General features: G+C 40.7%; 1 protein-coding gene across 1 annotated transcript in view; it reads right to left on the bottom strand.

Annotated features, from left to right (window-relative positions):
- The window catches only part of MTHFD1L (methylenetetrahydrofolate dehydrogenase (NADP+ dependent) 1 like), a 173,893-nt gene that overhangs the window by 80,074 nt on the left and 67,224 nt on the right, over positions 1 to 26,595 (bottom strand). Inside the window, exons 18-20 of the mRNA XM_069599311.1 lie at positions 26,180 to 26,320; positions 23,541 to 23,609; positions 20,591 to 20,702 (exon numbers count right to left, since the gene is read on the bottom strand). Of these exons, the coding sequence (XP_069455412.1) occupies positions 20,591 to 20,702; positions 23,541 to 23,609; positions 26,180 to 26,320 (322 nt within the window). The remainder of the gene's footprint in view (positions 1 to 20,590; positions 20,703 to 23,540; positions 23,610 to 26,179; positions 26,321 to 26,595) is intronic.

Below are 26,595 nucleotides of genomic sequence, written 5' to 3'. Positions count from 1 at the left end.
AGGCACATATTAGGAGACTTACAGGGAAAAAAAAAAAAAGCTAAAAAGGTGGCGGCGGGGAGAATCCAAGATCAATATTGTGTGTGTGTTCAGTCGCTTCAGTCGTGTCCGACTCTGCAACCCCAAGGACTGCAGTCTGCCAGGCTCCTCTGTCCATGGGAGTCTCCAGACAAGAATACTGGAGTGGGTTGCCATGTCCTCCTCCAAGGGATGGATCTTCCCTACCCAGGGATCAAACCCGCATCTCCTCCATTGCAGGCAGATTCTTTTACCCACTGAGCCACCTAGGGAGTCCAATATTAATATTAACTTGTGCTTTTTTCTTTCTTACCTTTTGGTGATGGCAGCACTTACACGTGAGGAGAAGTCTGGTAGTTGTATGGAATGCATGAGAAGGTTACAGGCGATTTATCAGGGAAAAGGGAAAGAAAAGACATGGGAAGTACAGAAAGGACATAAAGTGAAGTCACTCAGCCGTGTCCGACTCTTTGCGACCCCATGGACTGTAGCGTACCATGCTCCTCCGTCCATGGGATTTTCCAGGCAAGAGTACTGGAGTGGATTGCCATTTCCTTCTCCAGGGGATCTTCCTGACCCAGGGATCGAACCCTGGTCTCCCACATTGTAGGCAGACGCTTTACCATCTGAGCCACCAGGGAAGTCCTAGAAAGGATATAGGTCCCCATGAATAATCTACTTCAAAAATAAAAACTCTGAAAATACCAGTAATGCCACTTAGATGTACTCTGTTATCTGGACCCAGAATTTCCTTCCTCTAGAGAATTAATTAAGCATAGACTCTGGTTCAATTATTTGAACTCATCATTATCATTAATCATCCTGTTTTATAAAATGATTCTGACCAAAGTATAATTTGATTTTTGGGGAAAAAAAAAGTTTAGATGAAAATTAAATTATACATGCTATATTTTTACCTCCCTTATAAAAATCCAACTGAATTAAATTTATAAATTCATTATTGAAATAGATGTCATCTTCTTGTAGGGATCAGGAGCGTTTGTACAAGGTCACTGTTTTGACCAGGGTTTTAACCCTTCTGTTTTTAGCAAACTGTGGTATCCCAAAGTTCTGGACTTCTGGATGATTGCTTGGGGCAGAGCTCTTTTCTTGCAGCTCCTGAGAAATGGACACTAGGAAACTAACTTGAAACAAATTCTAAAAGTCTGTGCCAACACCATGCTTTAATCTAAAATAATGAAAAGATGAAATAGAACATTTTGCATCAAGCAGTTTATGAAAATCAACCCAAGGAGGAAAAAAACTATAAATGTCAAAAGGTAAATATACTTCGTCTTGAGGGTTCCAAGGAAAAAAGAACACCCCCAAACCTCTACTGGCTTCTTCTGCAAGTACAAGAAACCCAGCAAGAGAAACCAAGATTCCTGAGCTTGAAAACAAATTAAATCTACCAACATTCCTATTATAACAATTTTTATTATAGAAAAAGAAACGAAGACAGAAGGAAAACATTTCAAACTTGAAAGTTGGAAGATTCTACAATGTATTCAACTAAATAAAGGTAGGTTGGGCAGGAATTTGTGAACTGAGGGTAGAAATCCATTAGTGTTTTACATAATCAAACTATTGGGTTGCAAACAGAACTTTTTCTAAAAACAAAGAAATAGGATAGGAAATACTAGAAATGTTAGGATACACTATATAGGATAAGAGGAAGTAGTCTTAATTCATAAGACACTGATTCCTTTTTTGCACACGTGTGTGCATGTGTGCACATGCATTTTGTACATAAAATATACTTTACGCTCTAGCTTTCAGTCAGAAAACATCCAACAGCCCCTGGGCCAGACTCTACTTTGTACATTTCTTATTTAGGAAGGGAGACGGATTGGCTGGTTCTACAGTCCTGTCTAGGCCTACTGGTTTCTCCCAAGATCACTGTGATGATTTTCCAGGCCTGGTCCCACTCTAATCAGCACTGGAACAAACAGAACAGGCAGCTCAAAAGAATGACAACGTGGACCTCAGTGTAATCAGCCATTATCATTATATTTAGAGGCACATATGCGATGTCACTCTCACTGATCCAGGGCCGTGTAGGGAGGAAAGGTCTTTTTGGATGTGTGGAGGCAGGAACAGCCTCTCTCCATGGTCCTTCTTTCAGTGTTTCCTTAGTGTGTCTGCTCTGGTCACTAGTGCTAGTTAAGCTCCCCCTGCCTGTCCAGTGAGATCTTAAAAGGACTCGATACAACCGAGCAATCGAGGGCACACTGAAAAAGCCAGCATTCCTTTCTGTGTCTAAAAAACTCAAACTGAAGCTAACTGCCCTGAAAAGGAGAGCTGAGCATATTTTTTCTTTGGCTTATTTTAAAAATGATCTTTTGTGTACAAAGTGAAAGTGACAGTATGAAATATATATGATTAAAAACATATTATTGATATATTGTTGGAATATTCGATGTGAAGGAGAAACGTATCTGGTGTTTTAACCATTTCACTGTAATTTACATTCTTGGATCTCTCTGTACTGTTGACAGAGAACATCCCTTTGAGAGGTCCAAGTAAACCTAGTTTATAAAAGAAAGGTAACAAAGTGTTAAGAGTAATACTCCTGTTCTCACCTCTCACCTCTACCCTGCCCGCACAGCAGAACGAGCTGAAAGTAAAGACTCGTGTCATTTTTACTTTGTATAAACAAAAAACTCATTTTGCCATCTCTCTCTCTCTCATTCTTGGTATGGTCCAAGTATGGCTTCATATCTTGAAGCGGGTCCAACTTGGGTAAAGTACCAATAATAAAAATGATTATTTGTATTATACAGGAAAATACGAATCTTTGATACACTTAAGAATGAAAGTGAGCCAGTTGGTTTGGCTGATTCAGAAGATAATTTTAAGTATGTTTGTGTAGAGAAGTGAAAGGTCTCATTTCTCTAAACCACGGCTGGCCACCAGGCAGATGTTGGGGAAAGAGAGAAAGAGACAGATGGTTACATGGATGACTCGGCATTAACTCAATTCCAAGTCTAGGAAAACCTCTTGAACTATGTCATGCTGACCTCACCTTTCCATTTAAAGGAGCCCACACAGAACCAGAAAATGTCTTAGCTCCTCTTGCAGCTAGGTATGGCTATGAGACCAAGGTTGTTTAGTGAGACGTAAACAGAAGTGCTATGTGACTTCTAGGAAGATCCTTACCAGCGATATGGTGATATGCCTTTCATTCTTCCGGTTGGCTGGGATATAGATGTGATGGCTGGGGCCTGTGCAACCACACTGGGCTACTAGGCACTCCCTAATGATTGAGTAGATGACATACCAGTCCAAACTGCCTACCCTGGATTTCTCTTAAATGGCAGAGAAATAGACATATTTGTTTTGGGTCACTTTTCTTCACTGTTGCTGCTATGTGTGGGTGAACCAAGGGCTTCTCTGATGGCTCCTGACAATGCAGGAGACACAGGAAATGCAGGTTAGGTTCCTGGGTCAGGAAGATCCCTTGGAGAAGGAAATAACAAACCACTCCAGTATTCCCGCCTGACAAATCTCATGGACAGAGGATCCTGGTGGGTTCTAGACCCTGGGATTGCAAAGAGTTGGACACAACTGAGCAACTGACGTATGCATAGAAACAACAACAAAAAAATACGTGGGTGAACCTAATCCTAGCTAATTCTTTTGTGAAAATAAAGCCTACTTAGAAATATGATAGCATTTTTCATTTCTATCATTTCAGTTTGCACATAATTTGAACATTATGCAGTGTTTTCTTTCTTTGCACAACAGTAACTCTGGGACTAAAGTCAAGGTTACATTTCTAATTTAGAAAAGATGTGAGATTTGTTCAGAGTTTCTTGATGAAAAAGCTACAATTTGGGAGGCTAAGAGTGGCCATAACTCTTTGATAGTTACCCCAAAGCTACACCACTTAAGGTAAGTGAGAGAGGATCTAACGGAAATTTCCAGACACAGATTTAAATCAAGACAGCAGAAACCAGTATGTCAGTGCAGTATAAAAGGATATATACATAGGTTTCCTGTTCATCTGACTCTAAATTCTATCTCCTCTGTGTATGTACTAAACAAAGAAATGTTTTTTAGAAGGAAAACAAAGCACCACTGTTTTTATAGTTGCTTTAAACACTTTTAGAATTTATCACTAAATTACAGCTTGGTCCTAAAAAATATAAACAATCCAGTAGACCAAAACATTCATGCAATTTTATAAAACAAACAAGAAAGAACTAAACAAGATTCGGGCCAGGTAGGGTGGAGGGCAATCAAAAGAATGTACTTCTATCACTGGTGTCTAAAATTGAGAATGTCTGTATGCATACATACTTGAATATACGAAAATTAAAAAATCCTACCTCATTTGTTAGGATATAACTGAACACTACAGTGGGGAAGGAGTTTTTAGTGGATGAATAAGACATCCTTACGCCTCTGGACAGCAGGCTACAATGGGTCATTTCTCTCTGTTCAGTCCGTAGAGACGAAGTTTTGCCAGGGTTCAGGCTGCCTGATCACTCAGGTCAGCTATTGCCCACATCTCTGCCATTCCCGTTACCAAGAGAAACGAAGAGCATGGCTGCCTCTAAATAACCATCAGTCCTGCTGGAAAGTAAGTAAAACCCCCGACCCACTATAAAGAAGGTTGAGCATCGAAGAACTGATACTTTTGAACTGTGGTGTTGGAGAAGCCCCTTGAGAGTCCCTTGGATTGCAAGGAGAACAAACCAGTCGGTCTTAAAGGAAATCAATCCTGAATATTCACTGGAAGGGCTGATGGCTGAAGCTGAAGCTCCAATAAATACTTTGGCCACCTGATGCAAAGAGCCGACTCATTAAAAAAGACTCTGATGCTGGGAAAGATTGAAGGCAGGAGAAAGGGATGATAGAGGATGAGATGGTTGGATGGCATCACCGACTCAATGTACATGAGTTTGAGCAAGCTTCCAGAGTTGGTGATGGACAGGGAAGCCTGGAGTGCTGCAGTCCATGGCATGACAAAGAGTCGGACACGACTGAGCGGCTGAACAACAACAACAACATCCAGACTTCAGTTCAGTTCAGTCGCTCAGTCGTGTCCGACTCTTTGCGACCCCATGAATCGCAGTACACCAGGCCTCCCTCTCCATCACCATCTCCCGGAGTTCACTCAGACTCACACCCATTGAGTCCGTGATGCCATCCAGCCATCTCATCCTCGGTCGTCCCCTTCTCCTCCTGCCCCCAATCCCTCCCAGCATCAGAGTCTTTTCCAATGAGTCAACTCTTCGCATGAGGTGGCCAAAGTACTGGAGCTTCAGCTTTAACATCATTCCTTCCAAAGAAATCCCAGGGCTGATCTCCTTCAGACTTAGCTCCAAATAAAGTAAAGACTTGACCATATACTAATGAGAACTGCCAAACCTCTAGCCTCAGCCTCTCCTAAATTCTAACCTGTATTTCCTCATCCACACTCTTCACTCCCAATGCATAAATAACAAACTAACATTTTGCCACAACGGCTTATTTTCCTTTTACAAAGAAGTAACACAGCACGGATAGAGCTGAAGGCTATCTTCATGCACGGGTACCCAGTTCAGCTCATTCCCGTCTTCTCATAGTCAGCAGTTCTTATTAACCTGGGTCATGTTTTCATTCTCTTACACATGTCTAAAGGCATAAACAAAATATAGTGCTGTTTGTACATTTTTAAAAATATGCTAGACTGTATTGACAATTCTACTACCAACTTTTCCACTCACCATTGTTATTTCTGAGATCTTACCTTCTGTGAAAAATACCCAGAATTAATGCTGTTGGTTGCATGGTACTCATATCTACAGCTGCTGACGAGTTCTTTCCTGTGGAGGGAGCCCCATTAAATAAGGCTTCAACCTCTCGTCCTCACTTACTTTCTTCAGGAAGGTATACTGACTTATCTGATGGGAAGGGGTGGTGGAAAAGGAACCCCATCTTCAAGTGGAATTCTTGTAACTATAATTCTACAAAATCATTCCGGAAGTTCGCACGGATCAGAAACTATATGCTCTTCTCCATATTTAAGGATGTTGAAAATATACTTCCAACCTGTTTTGTCTGCCTTATCTTGGAGCTACCTGAACTATGGTCATTCCTTGAATACACACCCTCCTTTCTCCCCACTGTCTTGTTTTACTGGATTATATCTCAATTCTTCTTCCAACCAACCCCCAAATGCCATCTTCTCAGGGAGTCTTAAGGACAGGGAACCACTATTTAAGAATTGTGCATTTATTTCCACCAGCATTGAAAGTGTAATATTTCAGACTAGCATTTATTCCCTCCAATTACCTCTTCTGACTGTTATTCACTTCCCCCATGTCTTATACCTCAGCTAAACTATCCTCAGAACCCACTAATGCTTTCCTATCATATTCATTTGTTGGTTCAGTGTTCTAAGCACTCTGCTTAGATACTATTTCTCCATAACTCTGTATGTGAAATAACTTCAGATTTTAAATCAGATTTTCCTTTATTAAAAATAAAATTACAAAAGTAACACACACTAATTGTAAAACTTTCAAAAATACTAAGATATGTATTCTACCTGCAGAATAATATGTATTCTGCCTGCAATGCAGAAGACCTGGGTTTGATTCCTGGGTTGGGAAGATCCCCGAGAGAAGGAAATGGCAGCCCACTCCAGTATTCTTGCCTGGAGAATCCCATAGAGGAGCCTGGCAGGCTACAGTCCATGGGGTCGCAAGAGTCAGACATGCCTTAGTGACTAAACCACCACCAAAATATGTAAAGAATAACATGAACATCATCATGACCCCATCTCCCACATGTCAATGACAGTAATCACTTGACATACTTCATTTCTACCTTTTCACTGAATGTAAATATTCTATAATTTTTAAAATACAAGAAATAGGAATACTGTTTGGAAACCTGATTTATTTTACCGTGAACTTCTTTCTATGTTCCATGTACATCTATTTTTTAAAATGACATTGACATTACACCAAAAATACCATACTTTTTTGCTTTTTTTCTGAAAGGTTTAGGTTTTAATTTTCACATTAAATTTGGTATGTCTTTAGGCTGAATAAATTGATACAAGACTTTAATTTGAAAGTTCTAAATATAGTAGAATAAGTCTAATTAAGGACACTCTGGGGTCTCCTTTGATATCAGTTTTATTCCTCTTTATTGTTATGGCAGTATTATCTTGTTTTGATATCTAGAGTTAGGTAAATCATCCATCATTGTTCTTTAAAAGTTTTTTGTCTTTTCTCATGATTTACTCTTTTAGAATCCAGACAAACATTGCTATTTAACTATGATGCTCATCTTCCTCTGTATACCAAGTCGCTTCAATGTGTCTGACTCTTTGCTACCTTATGGACTATAGCCCATAGTGCACCAAGCTCTTCTGTCCATGGGATTTTTCTGGCAAGAATACTGGACAGGGTTGTCATTTCCTTCTCCCCTGACCCAGGGATCAAATCCGGGTTTCCTGCATTGCAGGTAGATTCCTTACCATCTGAGCCCCCAGGGAAGCCCTCAGATATATAAAGAGATCTTCAAACTCATGTTTTCTTAGATTCTGTATTTGTCCCTAATCCTTAGTCCAGGATGGCACATATACCTCATTTTACCTGACTGTCTTTGGAATCTCATATTCTGATTCTCTGTGTGTACATAATTAAATTTGGGTTTTCCCGTGTTAATCTGTCTGATGTCACTGTAACTATTAGGCCAGCCAGAAATACCTACAAGGGTAGGGGGAAATTTTTTCTTTCCCCAACATAACTATATACTTTGGCAATATGTAGCAATTTTATAGTAATTTACATGCTAGTTTGACAGAGAAATGATGATTTATACTGATTATTCTCTTTCAAGAACATGGTTGTATGTCTCACCAATGATTCAGACTCAAGAGTCTTATTTTGTGACTTTCAGTAAAATTTTATGGTTTTCTTTCTATATTCTCATTTCTTGCTAAATTTATTTCCAGGAATTTTATAGTTTGGTGACACACATATAAATAGAAATTTCCCCCTTTTATAGTATCTCCTTATTGCTGATAGAAAGGAACTACCACATATTTACATTGCATCCAAATAACCAACTAAAACTCTTATTACTTAAAATAAATTTCTTGAACTTTCTATTATACAATCACACTGTATATAAACGGAGGGAAATTTATCACTTTCTAATGTTAATGCTTTCACATTGTTCTTGTTTACTACATTGTCTAGCACCTGCAGGATAATGATGAATAATGACGGTGATCGTATTTTTGTCATGGACCTAATACATGTGTGCACCTTTAGGACTTTACTATTTAATATGAGGCTGTTAGCTTCTGTCTTTCAAATATATTCAAATTCTTCTATCACATGAGGTCTTTATCATTCCATTGAGATACCTCTGTGTTTAAGTAAAGGGTTACTTCTTCACTCTGCTTTATTTTGAATTGGATACCCAAGCACTTTGTAACTGGACGTGGTTCTTTTAAACCTCAGGAAGTTTTTAAAATTGATATTACTTGTATGAAAACATCAATGGCTGGGACTTTCCTGGTGGTTCAGTGGCTAAGCCTCTGCACTGCCAATGTAGGGGGGTCCAGGCTCATTCCCTGTGCAGGGAACTAAATCCCACATGCTATAATTAAGAGTTTGCATGCCACAGTGAAAAGATTTCGCATGTCACAACTAAGATCCCATGTGCTGCAACTAAAAGCCAGCAGACAAGCAAATAAATAAATTAAAAAAAAAAAATACTGGCTAAAAGAACAATTATGGTTGAAGCTAACAGGAGGTTGAAAATTTTAGAAAGCCCTAATAATCCAATTTTCTCTCCCCTCCCCGCAAAAGACATAAAAAATTGGACATAAGAATACACTATTCACTTAGTGAGGGCCAGTTTTCTTCTATTTCTTACTCAAAATTCTATTCGGTTTTCTTTGCATGAGAACAGCACAATGTTGTAATAATATCAAACATTGGTATGAATGAAAGTTTACGAAAAACCTCATATAATTGCAATTTTCTAAATTTATACATGAGGTAAGGGTAACTGGACTCTTTTCAGCATCTTTCGGCAGAAAGTTCACAGCCAAGATGGGGCAAGATAGCAGCCATATAAATTTAAATGTTATTGCATAGTGGATATTTTTACTTTTAATCCTTATTAAGTCTATGCATTTAAAAATCATTTTATGTTAACATTCATAGCACTAATCCCTGTAAGACAGTGTTTTGACAGGGGTCTTATTTTAACTCCATATTTTATGATGGTAGGCAGAACTACATTAGGAGTGCATTATTTAGCATACACATAAATCCTAAGTAGGGATGGGCTAGATAACGCATTAAAAATAAATTTGTATTTTGCAGCACAGAAAGAAAAACAGTCAAGGTCAGGTCAGACATTCCTAAAGTTCAAACTCCTTTTCAAACTCTTTACTCTTTTTACTTAATTACTCTTCCTACCTCAAAACACCACCACACAAAGAAATATCAGAGTTTACCAGAAAAAGCCTAGAGAAAATTCAGACTTTTGCCAGTAGATAAAGCTATTCAGTAAACTGATGTCTATTATTCATCGTTTATATAAAAAACCATTTATTCAGTGCCGGTTATGTGCTAATAAGCACAGGGCTATGTGATGATGACGATATGGAATGAAAACTATGCTTTACTGCTTCCTAAAGATCTGTGATAAAAGCCAAAGTTTTAGACTGGGGCTTAGACTCTGCCGCACCCCTCCCCTCCCCTCACTTGCATTAGCTGTTTGTCTTTGGGTACCTGCTCTCTCCCTGGGATGCCCAGTTTCCTCAGCTTTAAAACGGGAGTATTAGGACAACTTACGTTGAGGGCTCGTATAAGACATTAAAGATATACATGTAACACAGAATGCCCCCAGCAAGATGCCCAGCACACAGCTGGTCTTCAACTTGTGGGCAGGGCCAGGATACAGGAGATGCTGCGTTGAGCAGGACAGCACCACAAAGATTTGTCCACTGTCCCGTCACTCCTGTGTTGGGAAAACCTGACCGTGATTATATGAACTTAGAGCCCTCCTCCCAATTTGCTTTCCATAAAAACTCCAAGCTATCAATGTGTACCCCATTTTTAAGGAATGTAAACAAAAGTGCAAAAATGAGAGAAGGTTAACTTTGTTTTCTTTGAAACTTTGCAAAGGAGGTATTCACTTCTGCAGAAAACGGCATCAGGGCCAATAACCACTTGTGACATCTGACTTGCCAAAACACACCTAATCCTTCTGCACTCGTGATGGTCGCGTAAGAATTCTGTGTATATGCAAGCATCTGACCACTCTAGTGTAGTCAAAATATTTCTTTTAATTAATACATTCTGAAGGGCTTCCCTGGTGGTCCAGTGGTTCAGAATCAGCCAGTGCAGGGGACACAGATTCAATGCCTGGTCTGGGAAGAATCCACATGCCACGGGGCAACTAGGCCCAGGTGCCACAACTACTCAGTCCAAGCACCCTAGAGCTAGTGTTCCACAACAAGAGAAGCCACCGCAATGAGAAGCTCACACCCGGAGAGTAGCCCCAGCTCTCCACAACCAGAAAAAGCCTGCACACAGCAACAAAGACCCAACACAGCCAAAAAAATAAATTAATTAAAAATACATATTGAAATACATAACATGTTACCATAAAATACTTTTATGTCACAACTAACACATTACGTTATTTTTTGAAATTATCTGTAGAAGGTTATAGTGCCTGAGTTTTCCTTCAGGATAGTCAAGTGTTTGGTATAAAAAGAGGGAAGGGATGAGTTTGAGAACACAGGGCTACATAACTTGTTCAAGTCACAGCTGATAAGACACAGGGCTGGTATCTGAGCCAGGGCTGTCCCGAGGATGCATCTGCTCAGTTCTTCTGCTTCTGCGGTGGAAAACTTAGGATGCTCCTGACCTCTTTGGAGTTCTTTGACCTGGGAAATCATTTGTTAGATCATCTACTCAGAAGCTGAGGATACAGCACTGAACAAAAGGGACAAATCCCAGTGCCCTAAAGGATTTATCTTCAGGGGAGAGACAGATGGTGTTCTCACAGATGCCTGCATGGCTAGCAGCAACAGGGGGTGGGGGTACTCGCGAGGGGGGCCAGGGCTGCTATCGACGGGATGGTTGCTTTCAGTTGGAATGCATGCAGAGGGCCTCCCTGACACATAAGCCGAAGACTGAGTGAAGCAAGGGAGCAAACCATGTAGTTACGAGGGGGCTTGGAGAGTGAGAGCCCGTCCACAGGACCTGATGTGGAAAGCAGCAGGGAGAAGGAATATGTACTGATAATAACACAGCCACGGGAAATAACCTGAATACCTGCTGATAACTTAAGAGGTGGTATATTCACAGTTGCCAGATGAAACAGGTTACAGAAAATACACTGCCACGTTATTGTTGAAAATTCTAAAATATTTTTTCCTGTTATTTCAGTAGTGAGCAAACGAGAGTTTCAGATGTCAAGAAGGAAATGGATTGGCGTGCGATCATTCGCCTGTGAGTGCAGAGTTCCAGGGCAGCCTGCTTTCTCCCTGGTCACTACACAGCACTGTAAACAAGTCTATCTAGAAGGATTCTTCCAACCTAAAAGAGTCATCGCATCCCCTCAGATCCTTGCTATGGACATCAGTCCTGAACGCCTCTGTCTGAGAAGGGAACAAGCAGGAGTGTTTTCCATTGTCAGAACACATTCATCCCTCACTTGCAAGAATGCATTAGGGACTTCCCTGGTAGTCCAGGGGTTAAAAGCCTGCCTGCCAATGCAGGGGGCCCAGGTTTCATCCCCGGTCAGGGGAACTGGAGCCCCCATGTCACAACTACACCTGGTGCGGCCAAATAAATATTTAAAAAGAAAGCGTTAGTAATTTGTGAAGGTTTATCTTAAAAGTAAGGATCCTTAGCATCTTACGGTGGTAGCAGCAGCTGTTACCACTATTCAGTTTGGGCTTCTCCAGCATTACGGCACTTGAGAACAAGCCTTGAGTTAGGTAAGGAAAAATCAAGATTCGGGGGCTTACTCAAACTACCCAAGGTCAGCACACAGCAAAGAGCAACTCAAATCCGGGCAGCAAACTAACATGTGTGGCTGCTCCAAGGAAAATCACCTCCATTACTTGAAGTTTCAGTATGAGAGCAGAAAACGATCAATAAATCATATTGACATTAAAATGACCCCATTAGTCTAACTTAATATTATAACTGAATTTAGCTGAAGCATTGGAAGATCAGGCTGTAAAATTTGGCGACCTGTAATTAAGATATTTTACTTCTAAATTTTAAAAAAGTTTATGCAAATACTTGATATATACCAAAGAATATATATAAGTTAGCAGCAATAACTAAAAACCTGAGTGTCAATTCCCAAAGTCCAGGATGGTGGTCACTTCTAGTGGAGAGGCAGGGACATGGGATTGGGGTGAGGGGTGCAGAACATGACTTCTAATACCTTGCCCATCCCAAATTAAAAATTCCCCAAACAAACAGAAACCAGGCTCCTAAAAGACCAAGTATCGAGAATGCCCAAATGTGGACTCCCCATTTGCCTTGCTGAGCGCCCGGGGTTCAATTTCTGGTTGGGGAACTAAGACCCTGCAAGCCACACAGTGTAGTCTAAAAAGAATAAAATAAAAGACCAGGTACCACTGCTGAGTAAAGCTCACCATCAAAAGATGAAGAGCTGGCAAGAGATAATGCTTGAAGCTCTTCTAGAAGAAAGCCCTAAGCTCTGTAGTGATAAGCAGTGCTGGAGAAACCATCCTTTGGCTCCTCTTCCTTGGGGACACAGAGTGCCAGGATAAATGGACTGAAAAGCAGCTCTAGAGGCAGATTGCAAAGCAAACAGCTGACCAGCACACGCACGGCCTTGAGTGCTGACTTAGGTTTGTTGAGACTTTTTGGCTATTTGTTTTTTTGTTGTTGTTGTTTTGTTTTTTTTGAGCCATAGCTGACAAGCACCTCTGCAAGAATTGCAGAGGAAGAAAAGTTTCACAAATTTTATGACCAATGAAAAGGGGATGATATATACAAGCATAAGCTCTGAAATGATTAAAGGTTTATGTATAAGAACCAACATTTTATGAACCAATACAGGTGATCTTTATAAACTCAAGCGAATGGATGGAATTCCCTTGTGGTCCAGTGCGGTTAGGGCCCCAGACTGCCAGTGAAGGGGCACTGGTTCAACCTATAGTTGGGGGAATTAAGAACCCACATGCTCTGCAGTGTGGCCCAAACCAGAAAGGATGGAAGAGGAAAAGCTACAAGGAACATGTTGAAAAGACAAGCCACACATGGGAGAATACATTTGTAGCACAAGACGGTAAAATATTCATATTTGGAACACGTAAAGGATGTTATAAATAAATAAGAAGGAGGTAAATGGCCTCAAAGAAAACAAGCAATTCACAAATTGATATGCCCATAAATATGTCTATACTCACATCTATAATGAACTACCATTTCACTACCACTAGGTTGGCAAGATTTAAAACAGTCTAACAATATAAAGTGTTAGTCACTCAACTGTGTCCAACTCTTTGTGACCCTGTGGACTGTATCCTGCCAGGCTTCTCTGTTCATGGGATTTCCCAGGCAAGAACACTGGAGTGGGTAGCCATTCCCTTCTCCAGGGAATCTTCCTGATCCAGAAATCGAACCTGGGTCTCCTGAATTGCAGGCAGATTCTTTACCATCTGAGACACCAGGGAAGCCCATACAATATAAATGTTGGGAGGGCTTCCCAGGTGGTGCCTGAGGTAAAGAACCCTCCTGCCAATGCAGGAGGCATAAGAGATGTGGGTTCCATCCCTGGGTGGGGAAGATCCCTGGGAGAAGGGCATGGCAACTCACTCCAGTATTCCTGCCTGTAGAACTCCATGGACAGAGGAGCCTGGCTGGCTACAGTCTGACACTATTGAGTGCACGCATGTACACACACACACATACACACACACGTAAATATTGGGAAGAATGTCTGCCAATGGACACGGGTGAGGGGAGCAGTGAGTAGATCAGAATGCGACTCAATAAAACAACCTTTAATTAACAATATATTCAGGGAAAAGATCTTTTAAAGTAGTAAGAGAAGAATTAAAAAAACAACCAAATTTATTCCACTACTGTGTGCACACATTATCCTGTATCAGAATAATTATATTGGTACTCATTTTAAATGTGACCATCCGCTATAGGCTGGTCATCTGCAACAAATGATGACCGGTTTAATGAGAGCGGACGGGAACCAGGTAAAGAGATGAGACTATCACCATAGGCAGAAGAGCTGGCTGATCACCTATACAGGTTTGAGTGAGAGGAAAGTTGTACCCTCCACCACTTACTGGCTGAGTGATGGCAGACATGTTTCATAATCTTGGTAAGCTTTAGTTCTATCAGCTGTAAAACGGGGATAATCAGAACTGTTTAAGGATTAAGTGAGAACGTACATGACTGCTTTAGCACAGGTCTGGAGCTTGGGAACAATTCAGAGAATGGGAGGATTTATAATGAAAATATTGCCAAGGCTTTGTTTCCTAATCCCACTCAGTTTGTCTTGGAAATGCCACAGCTACGTGTTCTGATCTCTAAATCCTAATCCTGAAACGTTCACAGCCAGCCAAGCTCCAGTGCGCGATTTAACCGGGCACTGGTCTAGACTTCCTCTTCTGCTGCAGTGTTTGCTTATGCTTATGTTCCCCGGAAGCACCTGGAATGCCCAGCCGGGGTCTGCATGTTGTTCTGCAGCTAGCAAGAAGAAGACTGACTAATTAGGTGACTTCTTGACTTTGTGGAGTCTGGACGAGGCTGTGAACTGCCAAATGCGGCTGGAAAATCAAAAGCCACTAAAGTTTCACATGGATCACAAAAGTGAGTAGACTTAAACCACATACAACATTCATCAGGGTACAAGATGGCTCTTTTTTGAGTCATAGACTCCTTTGAAAATCTAACGAGAATTGTGGAGACTTTTTTTTTTAAAGTATATATACTTCTATATATAATTCTGTATTTAATTATGGGAGGGGTGGCTGTGACTGGCAACTAACACCGCTGGCTATGAAGCTGTATACGTGGACGCTGCATTCCAGAGAAAAGGCAAGGTATTCATTCGAAAGTGGAATCAAAACCAAATTAAGAGAGGAGAAAACAAATCCCTACAAATAGTTTAAATATGAGATCATTTCTAAAAACCTAGAAACTCAACGCTGTTTTCCTTTACTTTCTTTTCACTTTTTAGAAATAACACGATTGGGGTTAGATGCCAAAAAAATATTTGCCTTTATAGCAATAACTGTTAAGTCAAGGGGACTCCCACAAAGAGTATTGACTAAAGGAGTAAGAGAAATAAAAATTCCCTGGTGGCTCAGACAGTAAAGAATACTCCTGCAATGCAGGCGACCCAGGTTCAATTCCTGGGTGAGGAAGATCCCTTGGAAAAGGGAATGGCTACCCACTCCAGTATCTTTGCTTACAGAATTCCATGGACAGAGGAGCCTGGTGGGCTACAGTCTACAGGGTTGCAAAAGAGTCAGACAAGACTGAGCAACTAACACTTTCATTAAACTGTCCTGAAGCCTTTTGCTCTGGTCTAGCGAATTCATGCAACTAATTAAACTCCACTCTGTTTTAAGTCTAAGTTGATTCCATTATCTTAGACTAATCATTTTAGGGTAGATAAAACAATCCCTTCCTTGTGAGTGTTGGGACAGAACAAAAAACTAGACTAAATGTATCTTAGCAAAACCAATCATATGAAGAAAATTTTACTAGCAAGATACCCATTATCTCTTAAGGTTCCTTGTTAATCAATACAGTACTAAATCTCATAACCATTGTACTCACTTCTCAGACTCCATTTATGGGCCTGTCTCTCACACCCACATTATAAATTACTGGGGGTAAGAGACGTATCTTAATGACCTTTGACTCCCACCTCCTTCCTGTATTACTCGACACAGAGCGGAAGCTCAATAAATGTGTACCAAAATAAGTTCTTTCAAAGGACTTAAATGTATTTTCTTTGGACCAGAAATTCTGTCAAATTGCTGCTTTTCTGTGAATTTCCTTTTAAAAAAATTCTTTGCTGGATTTTCTATTGGATTATTCCCTTTTTCTTTTTTAAATCAGTCTGTAGTCCATGGTGGTTTATATATTCTGAATGCCAGTCATTTGCCTATTATCTTTGAAAATGTCCCCTCCCAATCTGTCAAGTGCTTTTTCAGTCTTGTGTCTTTTATCATAACTAATTTATTTTTAAAAATATAACCCAAGTTATCAATCTTTCTCTTTCGAGCTTGAGCTTTTTTGTATCTTAAGAGAGACACTCTCTTATACACAACCACACTTCTATGGACATAAATTCATTCTCAGACTTCAAATAAATCTGTACTACTAAATTTAGCTGCAGTAGAAGGATGTTAAAATGCGGGTCTTTTGCATTTCAGTGATGCCCCAAAACCATGTCAACTGCTCCCATGCCAAAGAATGACACTAAACCTAGAAGCGCATGCACAGGAATTGCTTGAAGATACATTTTGTGTCCCTTTGTCCAAAAGATACCTTTCAAAGGGGTTAACAAGGGTAGAAGCTGGGCAAGGGTTGATTCAAAGAAAGTTATGGACATGCGGGTCTCACTCCAGGCCTGCCAGCTGCTCCCTCTTTTCTGGAGCCAGTGAGTGAGGCTGTAGCAGAACCATTGCAAAGGCTCAACAGTGATACTGCCATGGGGGGCCAGAAAAATATCTATGAGCTGAAAAGAAACGGCGCACAGCAGGGTTGTGTGAGAGATGGAACTGCACTCCCACTGATGGTTGTCAGACGTCCAAGGGCTATGGTACCCAGAGACCAGGTATGGAACTATCAGTTGAATTTTTTTAAAGGGAAATATATAACCCAGCAGTCTTCTGCCTAGAGTGTGGAAGAGGCCAGACTGGTATCATCAACTGGCCAAGCTTCAAGCCTGGAGGGGCCAGAGGCAGCCTAAGTGCAAGGTGAGGGGGTTAGAGAAGCAGTCACCCTCCACTCCCACTGTCATCTAGACACAGACCCAGTTTTTACGCTAGAGAGAAGCTTCCATTTGAATGCAAATTAGTTTTTGATCTTCATGAGACTGGACATGCAGATATTAACTGGGAGTGAGAGTAATACACTGCAAATTTCATCCAAGTGCAAGGGAAGAACCAGCCCACAGAGCAAGTGCGATCAGGAAACAGGGAAAGAGTGATGATGGTCCCTGTTCCCTCTGTTTGGGACACTGACTTTGCTCCCAGAGTTCCATGGAGCCACAGCATCAATTTACCACCTTCCTGAAGGTTTAACAACATAGATCTTGAGTCCTGTGGCGTATACTGATATAAGGCACTAGTGTTACATGTGTGCTGTGTGCTAAGTCTTTCAGTCGTGTCCAGCTCTGTGCGACGTTATGGACTATAGCCTGCCAGGCTCCTCTGTCCATGGGATTCTACAGATAAGAATACTGGAGTGGATTGCCATGCCCTCCTCCAGGAGATCTTCTTGACCCAGGGATTGAATCTGCATCTCTATGTCTCCTGCATTGGCAGGTGAGTTCTTTACCGTCTGAGTCACCAGGGACATATAATGAACTATGATCTTACGTTAAAAATAATATAAAGAGAGATATTTGCACTCATATTCACAGCAGCATTATTCGAAACAGCCAAAAGATGGAAAGAGCCTACGTATCCATTGACAGATGAACGGATAAACAAAATGCAATATATACATACTGTGGAGTACTGTCCAGCCTAAGTCAATTAGTAAGGGAATTCTGACAAATGATGACAACATGGGTCAACGCTGAGGACATTATGCTAAGTGAAATAAGCCAGTCAGAAAAACACTGATATGAATCATCTGGAATAGTCATGTGCAGAGACAGAAACTAGAAGGGTGGCTTCAGGAACTGGAGACATGGAGTTGTTGTTTAATGGGTATAGAGCCTTAGTTCTGCACTATGAAGAGTCCTGGAGATGAATGGTGGTGACGGTCTTCAGAACAACGTGAAAGTATTTCACCGAGTGGCACACTTAAAACTGGCTAAAATGATCAATTTTATGTTAGAAGCATCTTAAAACAGTTGAAAATAAAACCTGAATAAAGGAAGATTAACCTCCATTAGTCATGTATCAAAAATGCAGTAAATAATAGTGAAAGCGAAAGTGAAGTCGCTCAGTCATGTCTGACTCTTTGTGACCCCACGGACTGTAGTCTACTAGGCTCCTCTATCCATGGGATTTTCCAGGCAATAGTACTAGAGTGGACTGCCATTTCCTTCTCCAAAATAATAGTGAGGAGTGACTAAAAATTATCTAGTCTTACCATGTGTCAGGTACCATGCCAGAATGTATCCATCATCTCACTTAATCCTTATTTCAAACCTATGAGACAAGTCCTATTAAAATCCCTACTTTATAGATAAGGAAACTGAGGCAAACATGGGTTACCTTGCCTAAAACTACACAACTTGAAAGGAGTTGAGAAAGATTCTCCAACTCCAGGACTTGGCCTTTCAGAAGAGATCACAGAAATAATTCACATAATTATTGATATTTATGTAGTTACTTTGGTTTACAAGGGGCTTCCCAGGCGGTGTTAGTGGTAAAGAACCTGCCTGCCAATGCAGGAGATTTAAGAAAGCGGATTTGATCCTGGGTTGGGAAGATCCCCTGGAGGAGGGCATGGCAACCCACTCCAGTAATCTTGTCTGGAGAATCCTATGGACAGAGGAGCCTTGCTGGCTATAGTTCATAGGGTTGCAGAGTCGGACGTGACTTAGCAAGCACGTTAGGTTTATGAAGCACTTTCTCATTTGTTACTACTCATTAAAACCTGCAGCATAGGTATGCTCCTTTTGTCAAAGGAGGACACTAAGTCCTAGAGAAGTTAAGGAAATTGCTTCAAGTCATATTAACTGTTGGGGTTCTGATTCTACAGCTTCTAACTCTGGGTCCACAGCTACCCATCCAGATCCAACACCTAGCCTGGTCCAACTTCTCATTTTCCAGATGAGAATGTCTTTAAGAGAAATGCCCAAAGATGCTAAGAGCTTCTCCAAGGACACACAGAGAGCTACTGCGTTCAGGGTACATCATCAACATATACCTTTAAAGATCCTTCGCCACAGTAACATATATTCTATAAATACATGTTTATAAAGTAAGGGCTGGTACAGAGGCAGAGAGCCCTATCAGCATAAAAGAGAGTGCTTTCTTCAAGAAGTTCTTTTATTTGTGGAGCTGATGCACTGGAACCTGCACTTCACGTAAGTGTCTAAACTTTCAGAGCCTGCCCTACTCAATCTCCTTGTCCATTAGCTCTCCAATTATGCTGTGATCAATCTAGCAAATCCATTTAGACAATGCATCTAGCCACTTTCAGAGTGGATTCGGTACTGAAGCAGCAAGTACATGAGAGCTGTATGATAAGAACTTTGAGACATGAACCATATAAATCCTCATTTGATCCTGACTGCATGTCTATAAGGAATTCTTAAAACAGTCTCAGTGACCCTGATGAACTTTGTAATGGCTAAGTATAAAAGTGCAGAGCTAAGCTCATTTGTCCAGCAGAATCTTTTCCAGTAAAATAATTCACTTCTGAGTTTGATAAGAGGCTGATGATTGGTGAGAAAGAAGCAACTGCTAGACTTGATGATTACAGGCTTTCACATGGTGAACGGAAATTACCTTTTGGCATGTGAAAATCTGCCAGTGGAACACTTCCAATGTCAAATTACAGTGGAATTTCATGAATCTTTGTCTTTTGTTTCCTCATGGCCTCAGTATTAGGGGTAGGATTGGGGCTGGCAGGGACTGAGCAAACTCTATGGTGGTTTCCCCCTCTTTCTGGCTAGAATATCCAACAAGAGCCAAAGAGAAAGTAGGTACCACAAAGAGCTTCACAGCAGCAAAAAGTCTTACCAGCAAAAATGTTCAAGTCTGATGGTTGGGCATCTCCCATCCATTAAGCTGCAAAAGCACACATTCCATTCGAGGAAGAGCAGACTGATTTAATTTCAAGTAATCAGTAGTGCTATTACTGCTAACAGTAGCTGACATTTAAAGAGCACTTTCTCCTATTAAACTACACACAAAGTATGCTCCAGGAGGGCAGGACTAGGTCTGTTTCTCTTACCGCATAGCCACAGCTGAGTCACACGTGTTGTATGTGGCAGGCTGTCAATAAATATTTGCAGAATGAATAAATAATCTCAGTTGGTTGTCACAATAACCATTGAAGGTTTGATACAACATTGTCATCACCATTTTACAGATGAGAAAGCTGAGGCTCAGAGGTCACTATACTGTACCCAAGGTCATACAACCAGCAAGTATCAGAGCTTATATTCTAAACTGCATGCACCTGGCATCAAAATCTATGGCTCAACCACAGTGTCACACCACTAGTGCAGACCAGACGTTAGGGCTTTTTCAGGACTGAGGCCATCTCTGAAAGGTGGACATACAAGAATATATCTCATTCAGAATGGATCTCACTCTGTTCCAGCCATCATTGGTTAGATTTCTTTCATATTCTGGCAACAACTAAGTTGAAAAGAAGTGACTTACCCACAAATCCTCCTTCACCAACCAGTTTCAGGGCAATTTTATCAGCCAGCACCGAAGAGTTGCCGTGAGCGATGTTGGCAAAGGGGCCAGCATGCACAAATACAGGCGTCCCCTGGGGAAGCAGAAGAACAAATCTTATAAAGCCGTGACCCTGCAATCCCTTGACTGGGCATATATCTAGAGAAAAACAAGATCTGAAATGATACGTGCACCCCAGTGTTTACTGTGGCACTGTTTACAGCCAAGACACAGACGCAACCTAAATGCCCATCAACAAAGGAAGGCACAACACATATGGTACAATGGAATATCACTCAGCCGTTAAAAAGAATGACACAATGCCATCTGTAGCAATGTGGATGGATCTTGAGATTATCAAACTGAGTGAAGTCAGACAGAGAAGAAATATGCTATGAGATCCCTTATATGTGGAATCGAAAAAGAAAGGATGCAAATGAATTTATGTACAAAACACAAAGAGACCCACAGAATGAATTTATGGTTGCTGGGAGGAAGGATGTGGGGGAAGGGACAGTGAAGGAGTTTGGGATGGACATGTACACGCTGCTATATTTAAAACGGATAACCAACAAGGACCTACTGTATAGCACACGGAACTCTGCTCAACATTATGCAGCCGTCTTGCCGGACGGGAGTTTAGGGGAGAATGGATAGGTGTATATGTATGGCTGAGTCCCTTTGCTGTTTACCTGAAACTATTTCAACATTGTTAATCAGCTACATCCCAATACAAACTAAAAAGTTAAAAAAAAAAAAGCTATGAGAACCAGTTATTTCCTATTATAAATTTTGATAAGCCACTGTGTTAGCTGCCTCAGTGACCATGAAATAAACCTTATGTCATAGTATTCTGCATTATACTCTTAAAAAGAATGGAATTAAACTCTGATGGGCTAAGAAGCTTGTTTAAATGTTTTATTCCCTATTAAGAAATCAACTAATTCAAGAAAAATATAATCATAAAATCAGCACAATAAATGAAGTGTGGGAATCATGGCAGGGCAAGTACATATTATTACTGGCCATTTTTGTATTTACAGAATAATCTTTTGATTTTTGAAAATTTCATCTTTCTCATTGTTTATCTTACCTATTAAAAATCTGGTAACTATTAAGACAATGAAAGAAATTTTCACTCATAGTAAAATGTCAGAGTCACTCAAAAGACAAAAGAAAAAAATTAGGGAATTCTCAAAAACTTTAGATTTTAATGATTTAAACAAAATTTGTCATGAAATGACATTACTTTTCTTTTACTTTCATTTCTATACTTTTGTCAAACAGAAGAGACTGTAGTCCTATCTAAAAAAATTATGCACATTCAGTAAAATGTTCAGGTTTTATTCAGAGCCAGCCAGGGCCACTGAGGTCTGTGTGTATGAAGCTTTGGTTCCACCTGTGAAAATATAGGCTGCCCTTCCACTGACATGGGGGGAGGCAGGGAGCGATGCAGGGGGTGGGGCTATGGAAAGTTCCCATGAACCAGGATGGGCTGTGAGTGAACATGTTTCAAAGTTGAGAAAAATGAACAAAAGCAGGAAGAAAGGCAGTAAAAGAAAACTCATCGCGAAGAGTAAAAATATCTGTGAAATAATGCTGGGATCTGTGTTTATGGAAATGAAGACATGTACGTTTATTGTCTAGATCGCCATCTGTCTGTCCATCTTCAGTTCTCACTTCTATGCAGAGAAACCTTTTAAGTGCGCTGAAGAAAACACTGTTTAAGATCTTAATGTCTCCATCACCTCCTAGCCTTGGGAGTTCTAGGATGTAGCCCTATAGTAAGCGAGTGGAGCTAGTGAGGAAAATTTAAAGAGACAAGACCACAGGCTCTACCCCTGGGTAGGCAGTAGGCTTCACTCCTCTGTGCCCTAAAACTCTCACCCTGGCCACCTGTTTAAGAAGCACTGGACACCAGTCTCCAGGTCGACAGGTGACAGGGTGTGGCTGGATTAGCATCAACACACTGCAATTCCTGGGATAATGACTCTAAGGACTAGATCGGCGGCATTTAATTTTAATTAGATTAATCTACACAGCAGATTCATCACTAAAGCAGCATTAAGTATGAGCCCTGGTTTTTGAACTCCCAGGATGTGGTTTAAATAGATATAAAAATTCTTAGAACATCATTGTTGGACATTCAAGCACAGACTCACACACTCAACTTATATGACACAGTATACTGAGTTAACACTTTGTCTAAGAAATTCTATCACTAACCCAAAGACATAAAAATATCTATCCTTAGTTCAATATTTTATTTTATATGCAGATCACTTAGCAAAGTAATAACAGGAACTATCTTGGTTTCTATGATGACAAAGCTATGAATATTCTCCATAATGGACTTTTCAACCATTTCATAAGATTGACGCTTCAACTCTTCCTTGCTGACCAGAGACCTAAAAGAGCAATTCATTGGCCATGAGAACTTTCTGCAGGGCTCAAAATAGTCTCTATCTGCTCTGTCCAATATGATAACCACCATCCACATGTGGCTATAGAGCACTTAAAACGTAGCTGATAAAAATAAATGAAACTTAACTAGCTGGACTGCAAAGCTGAATTTTAAACTTAGACTAATTCAGACTGAAATAACCACGAGGGGCCCACAGGTACCATACTGGACAGAACCGCAGCAAGCAGGTATTTCCCGTCTACACTGCATGTGGTTAACCCAAGGCTACACAAGTTGCTGAGATGTAAGACATTCATTGAGTTTCTAAGTTTCTACTCTGGTCAATTAGTACTTCATTAGCCAAGACAGGAATCCTATCAAGAACCTTTTTCTTTCCGGATGACCAACCAGTTATTCTGATGCTCCTCATAGGCTCAGACTGGCTGGAAATGCTCACATGTAGAGATGCAAAAGCAGTCTATTTAATGCAACTCTGTCAACACTTTCTATGGAAACAAAATCACTTACTTCTAGTGTCTGCATCAGATTTGGTTTTATCGCGTCTTTCATCAGAACAGTCAAAGCACCTGTCACCCCCTAAAGAAAAGAGAAGAAAAAAAATACACTTATTTAGATTATCGACAAAAGATCATTCACGTGAGGGTGAATTCTCAGCCGCTTCTCACCAGCCTGCCTCGTGCATGGGTAACCCCACCGGCGGCCGTCAACTCTGAGCTATGGGTAAGACAGTGCTCTCACTTCACCTGAATGGATGCCAACCCTTCCAGGATGTGACGGGGAAGCAGTAGTCATTGCGTTTTTTCTCAAGACCTTCCTTGATTGAAATAAGGGGCTTACCATACCTTTCAATTCACCTAAGTTTTTTTCTGGCAATTATGCACGTTATTTTTCATCACCAGAAATCACACTATTGCCCTGAGAAATAAGATGAAGAATGAAAACAAGGCTGGTTACAGAAAGAGAATGGAGAGAGAAGGGGGTATGTCTAAAGGCACCCATGCTGGTTTCTATCCTCTCTCGCATCTCATCCCAGATGCGGAAGGTACTCAGGACACTGGAAAGGCACCTTGTTTTCTATCTCTCACTCCACATCTGCCTAGAATGAAGCTGAAGCTACTTGTGGCTGTGGTTGCTTCCTTTCAATCCTATGAAGCTTGAATTAGGCTCTCTTGCAGCTCCCTATTGCATTCCTGCAAGAACGGGACAAGGAAGAGATAAAACAGGGATGAAGTCTGAGAACTACTGGGGAAAGTGTGCTAAAGCAGCCCACAGAGGGAATTAAAAAAAAATATTGTTCTATTTATTTATTTGGCTGGGCTAGGTCTTACTTGTAGCATGTTGGATCTAGTTCCTTGACCAGGGACCAAACCCAGACCCCCTGCATTAAGAGCATGATGCCTTGGCCACTGGACCACCAGGGAAGTCCTGGGAAAGCATTAAACAAAAAAATTCCTTTCCACCTTTTCTAAAGACCCTGGGGAATGATCTTTCAACAAACTAGTCAAATTATTGGAAGGCCATATTATGAGCAAATGCATCTGAATGTAGCCTTGAAAAAATGAAGGTGGCCTGCAACAAATCCTAACGGATCAGGTGGTAGAATCTAAGGATTTGTTTATTACTTTCTCTCTACCTCTTTCACCAACAATATTAAATGTTTCTCTTATATAATCAATTTCTATTTTTGTGCTTTTATAACATGGAATCATTAAAATGTCTTTAAAAATCAAATTTACTTTCTACTTTATTGGACAAAATAAATGTCACAAGAAGGGTAACCTACCTATTACAGGTATATGAAGAAATTAGGTACATTTCGCAAGCAAGAAACACCAAAGAGTCAACTGTTGAGTTTTTTTGTCCCAGATCCAAGAGTTTCATCACAAACCAAAAAAAAGTTAAGTTTAGGGAAATATTTGTGGATTAAGCCCTTTCAAATTACTCCTGACATATTACTGATACCTAACATTAAGATAATACAGAGGAAATACTTATACAGAAACTATAATGTACTATTCTAGAAAGAAATGTTGAGATTTGATAATTTTAAAAAAGCAATATCTTTATAGCAACTTGCACTTGGATTTTCTCTTTTAGCTTTCTACTAAGCATTCCATGAGTGGCCGATATAAATATATCTATTTAACCTACTTTACAAGACTTATGAGTCAGTCAGATTCAGCTCTTCAAAAAGAAGCCAAAAGGTAATCAAGACATTTTGGCAAAGGTTTAGAATTACATCCCAAGCCCTTGGAATTAATAAGATAGCTTCTCATCAGTGTTTATTTAAGATTTCATTATTGTGCATGACTAAATACATGGGAAAGTAAGCTTAAATTTAGAGCTATGGCTGTCTATGTTGTACCAAGTGTTGTGTGCTTATAAACACATACAAGCAGATGAAATAGCTACATCACTGATGGTGGGGGTGGGGTGGGGGGTGAACAGCAAAGGTGGCTATTAAAGGGAAGAAGAGAAAAAGATTAGTGTGCAAATTACAATCAGCACTAAGCAAGGTGGTGGTGTGCCAGGCTACTATGAATGTTTTGTAAGAAAGCATCACTCCATGCAAAAGAAAGCTACATGAGTAAGAATCGTTCGGAGGAGATCTGTTTTTAAATAAGCTGAAACCCAAGTCGAAGGTACAAAATCAAACACACCAGCATGCCCAGGGAGCAGGCTGGAGTCAAAAATGTGCCTCTTTAACTTAATCTTCCCTTTCATGAAGGTGGCGTTGCTTCTTATTCCTTGGAATGGTGATTTGCCCTCAATTTAAAGCAGGCAAAGATTACCTTAAAAAAAAAAAAAAAAGCTACAGGCTTCCACTCCAGGTACAGCAGAAATCAGGATTGGAAAGAATTGTGAAAAGCACATGAAATAGATTTCAGGTACTCTGATTGCAGCCAGGAATAATAAGCACATTACAAATGCCCGTGAGTACCACATTAGGTTGTAGGACAATCGGGACCTTTAGCAGGAAACGGTGTGAACAGAAATTATACCCAGTGACATAAAGAAGACTCATTCTCCTGATTACATGTGGCTCCTGGTGGCTCCGAAAGTCATGAATTTGCCTGCAATTCGGGAGACCCAGGTTCGGTCCCTGGGTCGGGAAGGTCAGGGACCTCGAGCTGGGATGGACATACCAAGTCATCTGCTGTCACAGGCTGCCCATTTTTGTCACTGGCCACCACCATTCTTCCCAGCCGCTCCTTCATGTCCGCCAGGCTGTCGGTCAGAGCCAGCACTGCCATGATTTCACTGGCCACTGCGATGTCAAACTGCGCCTGAAACAACAAACGTCGAGGTCCTGGTCAGTGGACCGTTTCCATGGAGTGCTATATTGCAGCACTCAGGTCTTGCAGGCCTGGGGTTCAGTCCTTGAAAGTCCATTCTCAGATGTACAAATTTCCAGCAATTGTACAGTCCTGGGCTTAGTGCTCTTTCTTTATTTGCTCTGCTGAGCAGAACAGGGCTTGCCAAGCCCCTCCATAACACCAGCTCGCGGCACAATGAGATGTGCTTTTGAGGCACGTCTCAGGCTTGTACTTGTTAATGTAAT

The sequence above is a fragment of the Ovis canadensis genome, chromosome 8, assembly GCF_042477335.2.
Source record: "Ovis canadensis isolate MfBH-ARS-UI-01 breed Bighorn chromosome 8, ARS-UI_OviCan_v2, whole genome shotgun sequence".
Classification (NCBI taxonomy): domain Eukaryota; kingdom Metazoa; phylum Chordata; class Mammalia; order Artiodactyla; family Bovidae; genus Ovis; species Ovis canadensis.
This window is presented reverse-complemented; position numbering and strand designations above follow the sequence as displayed.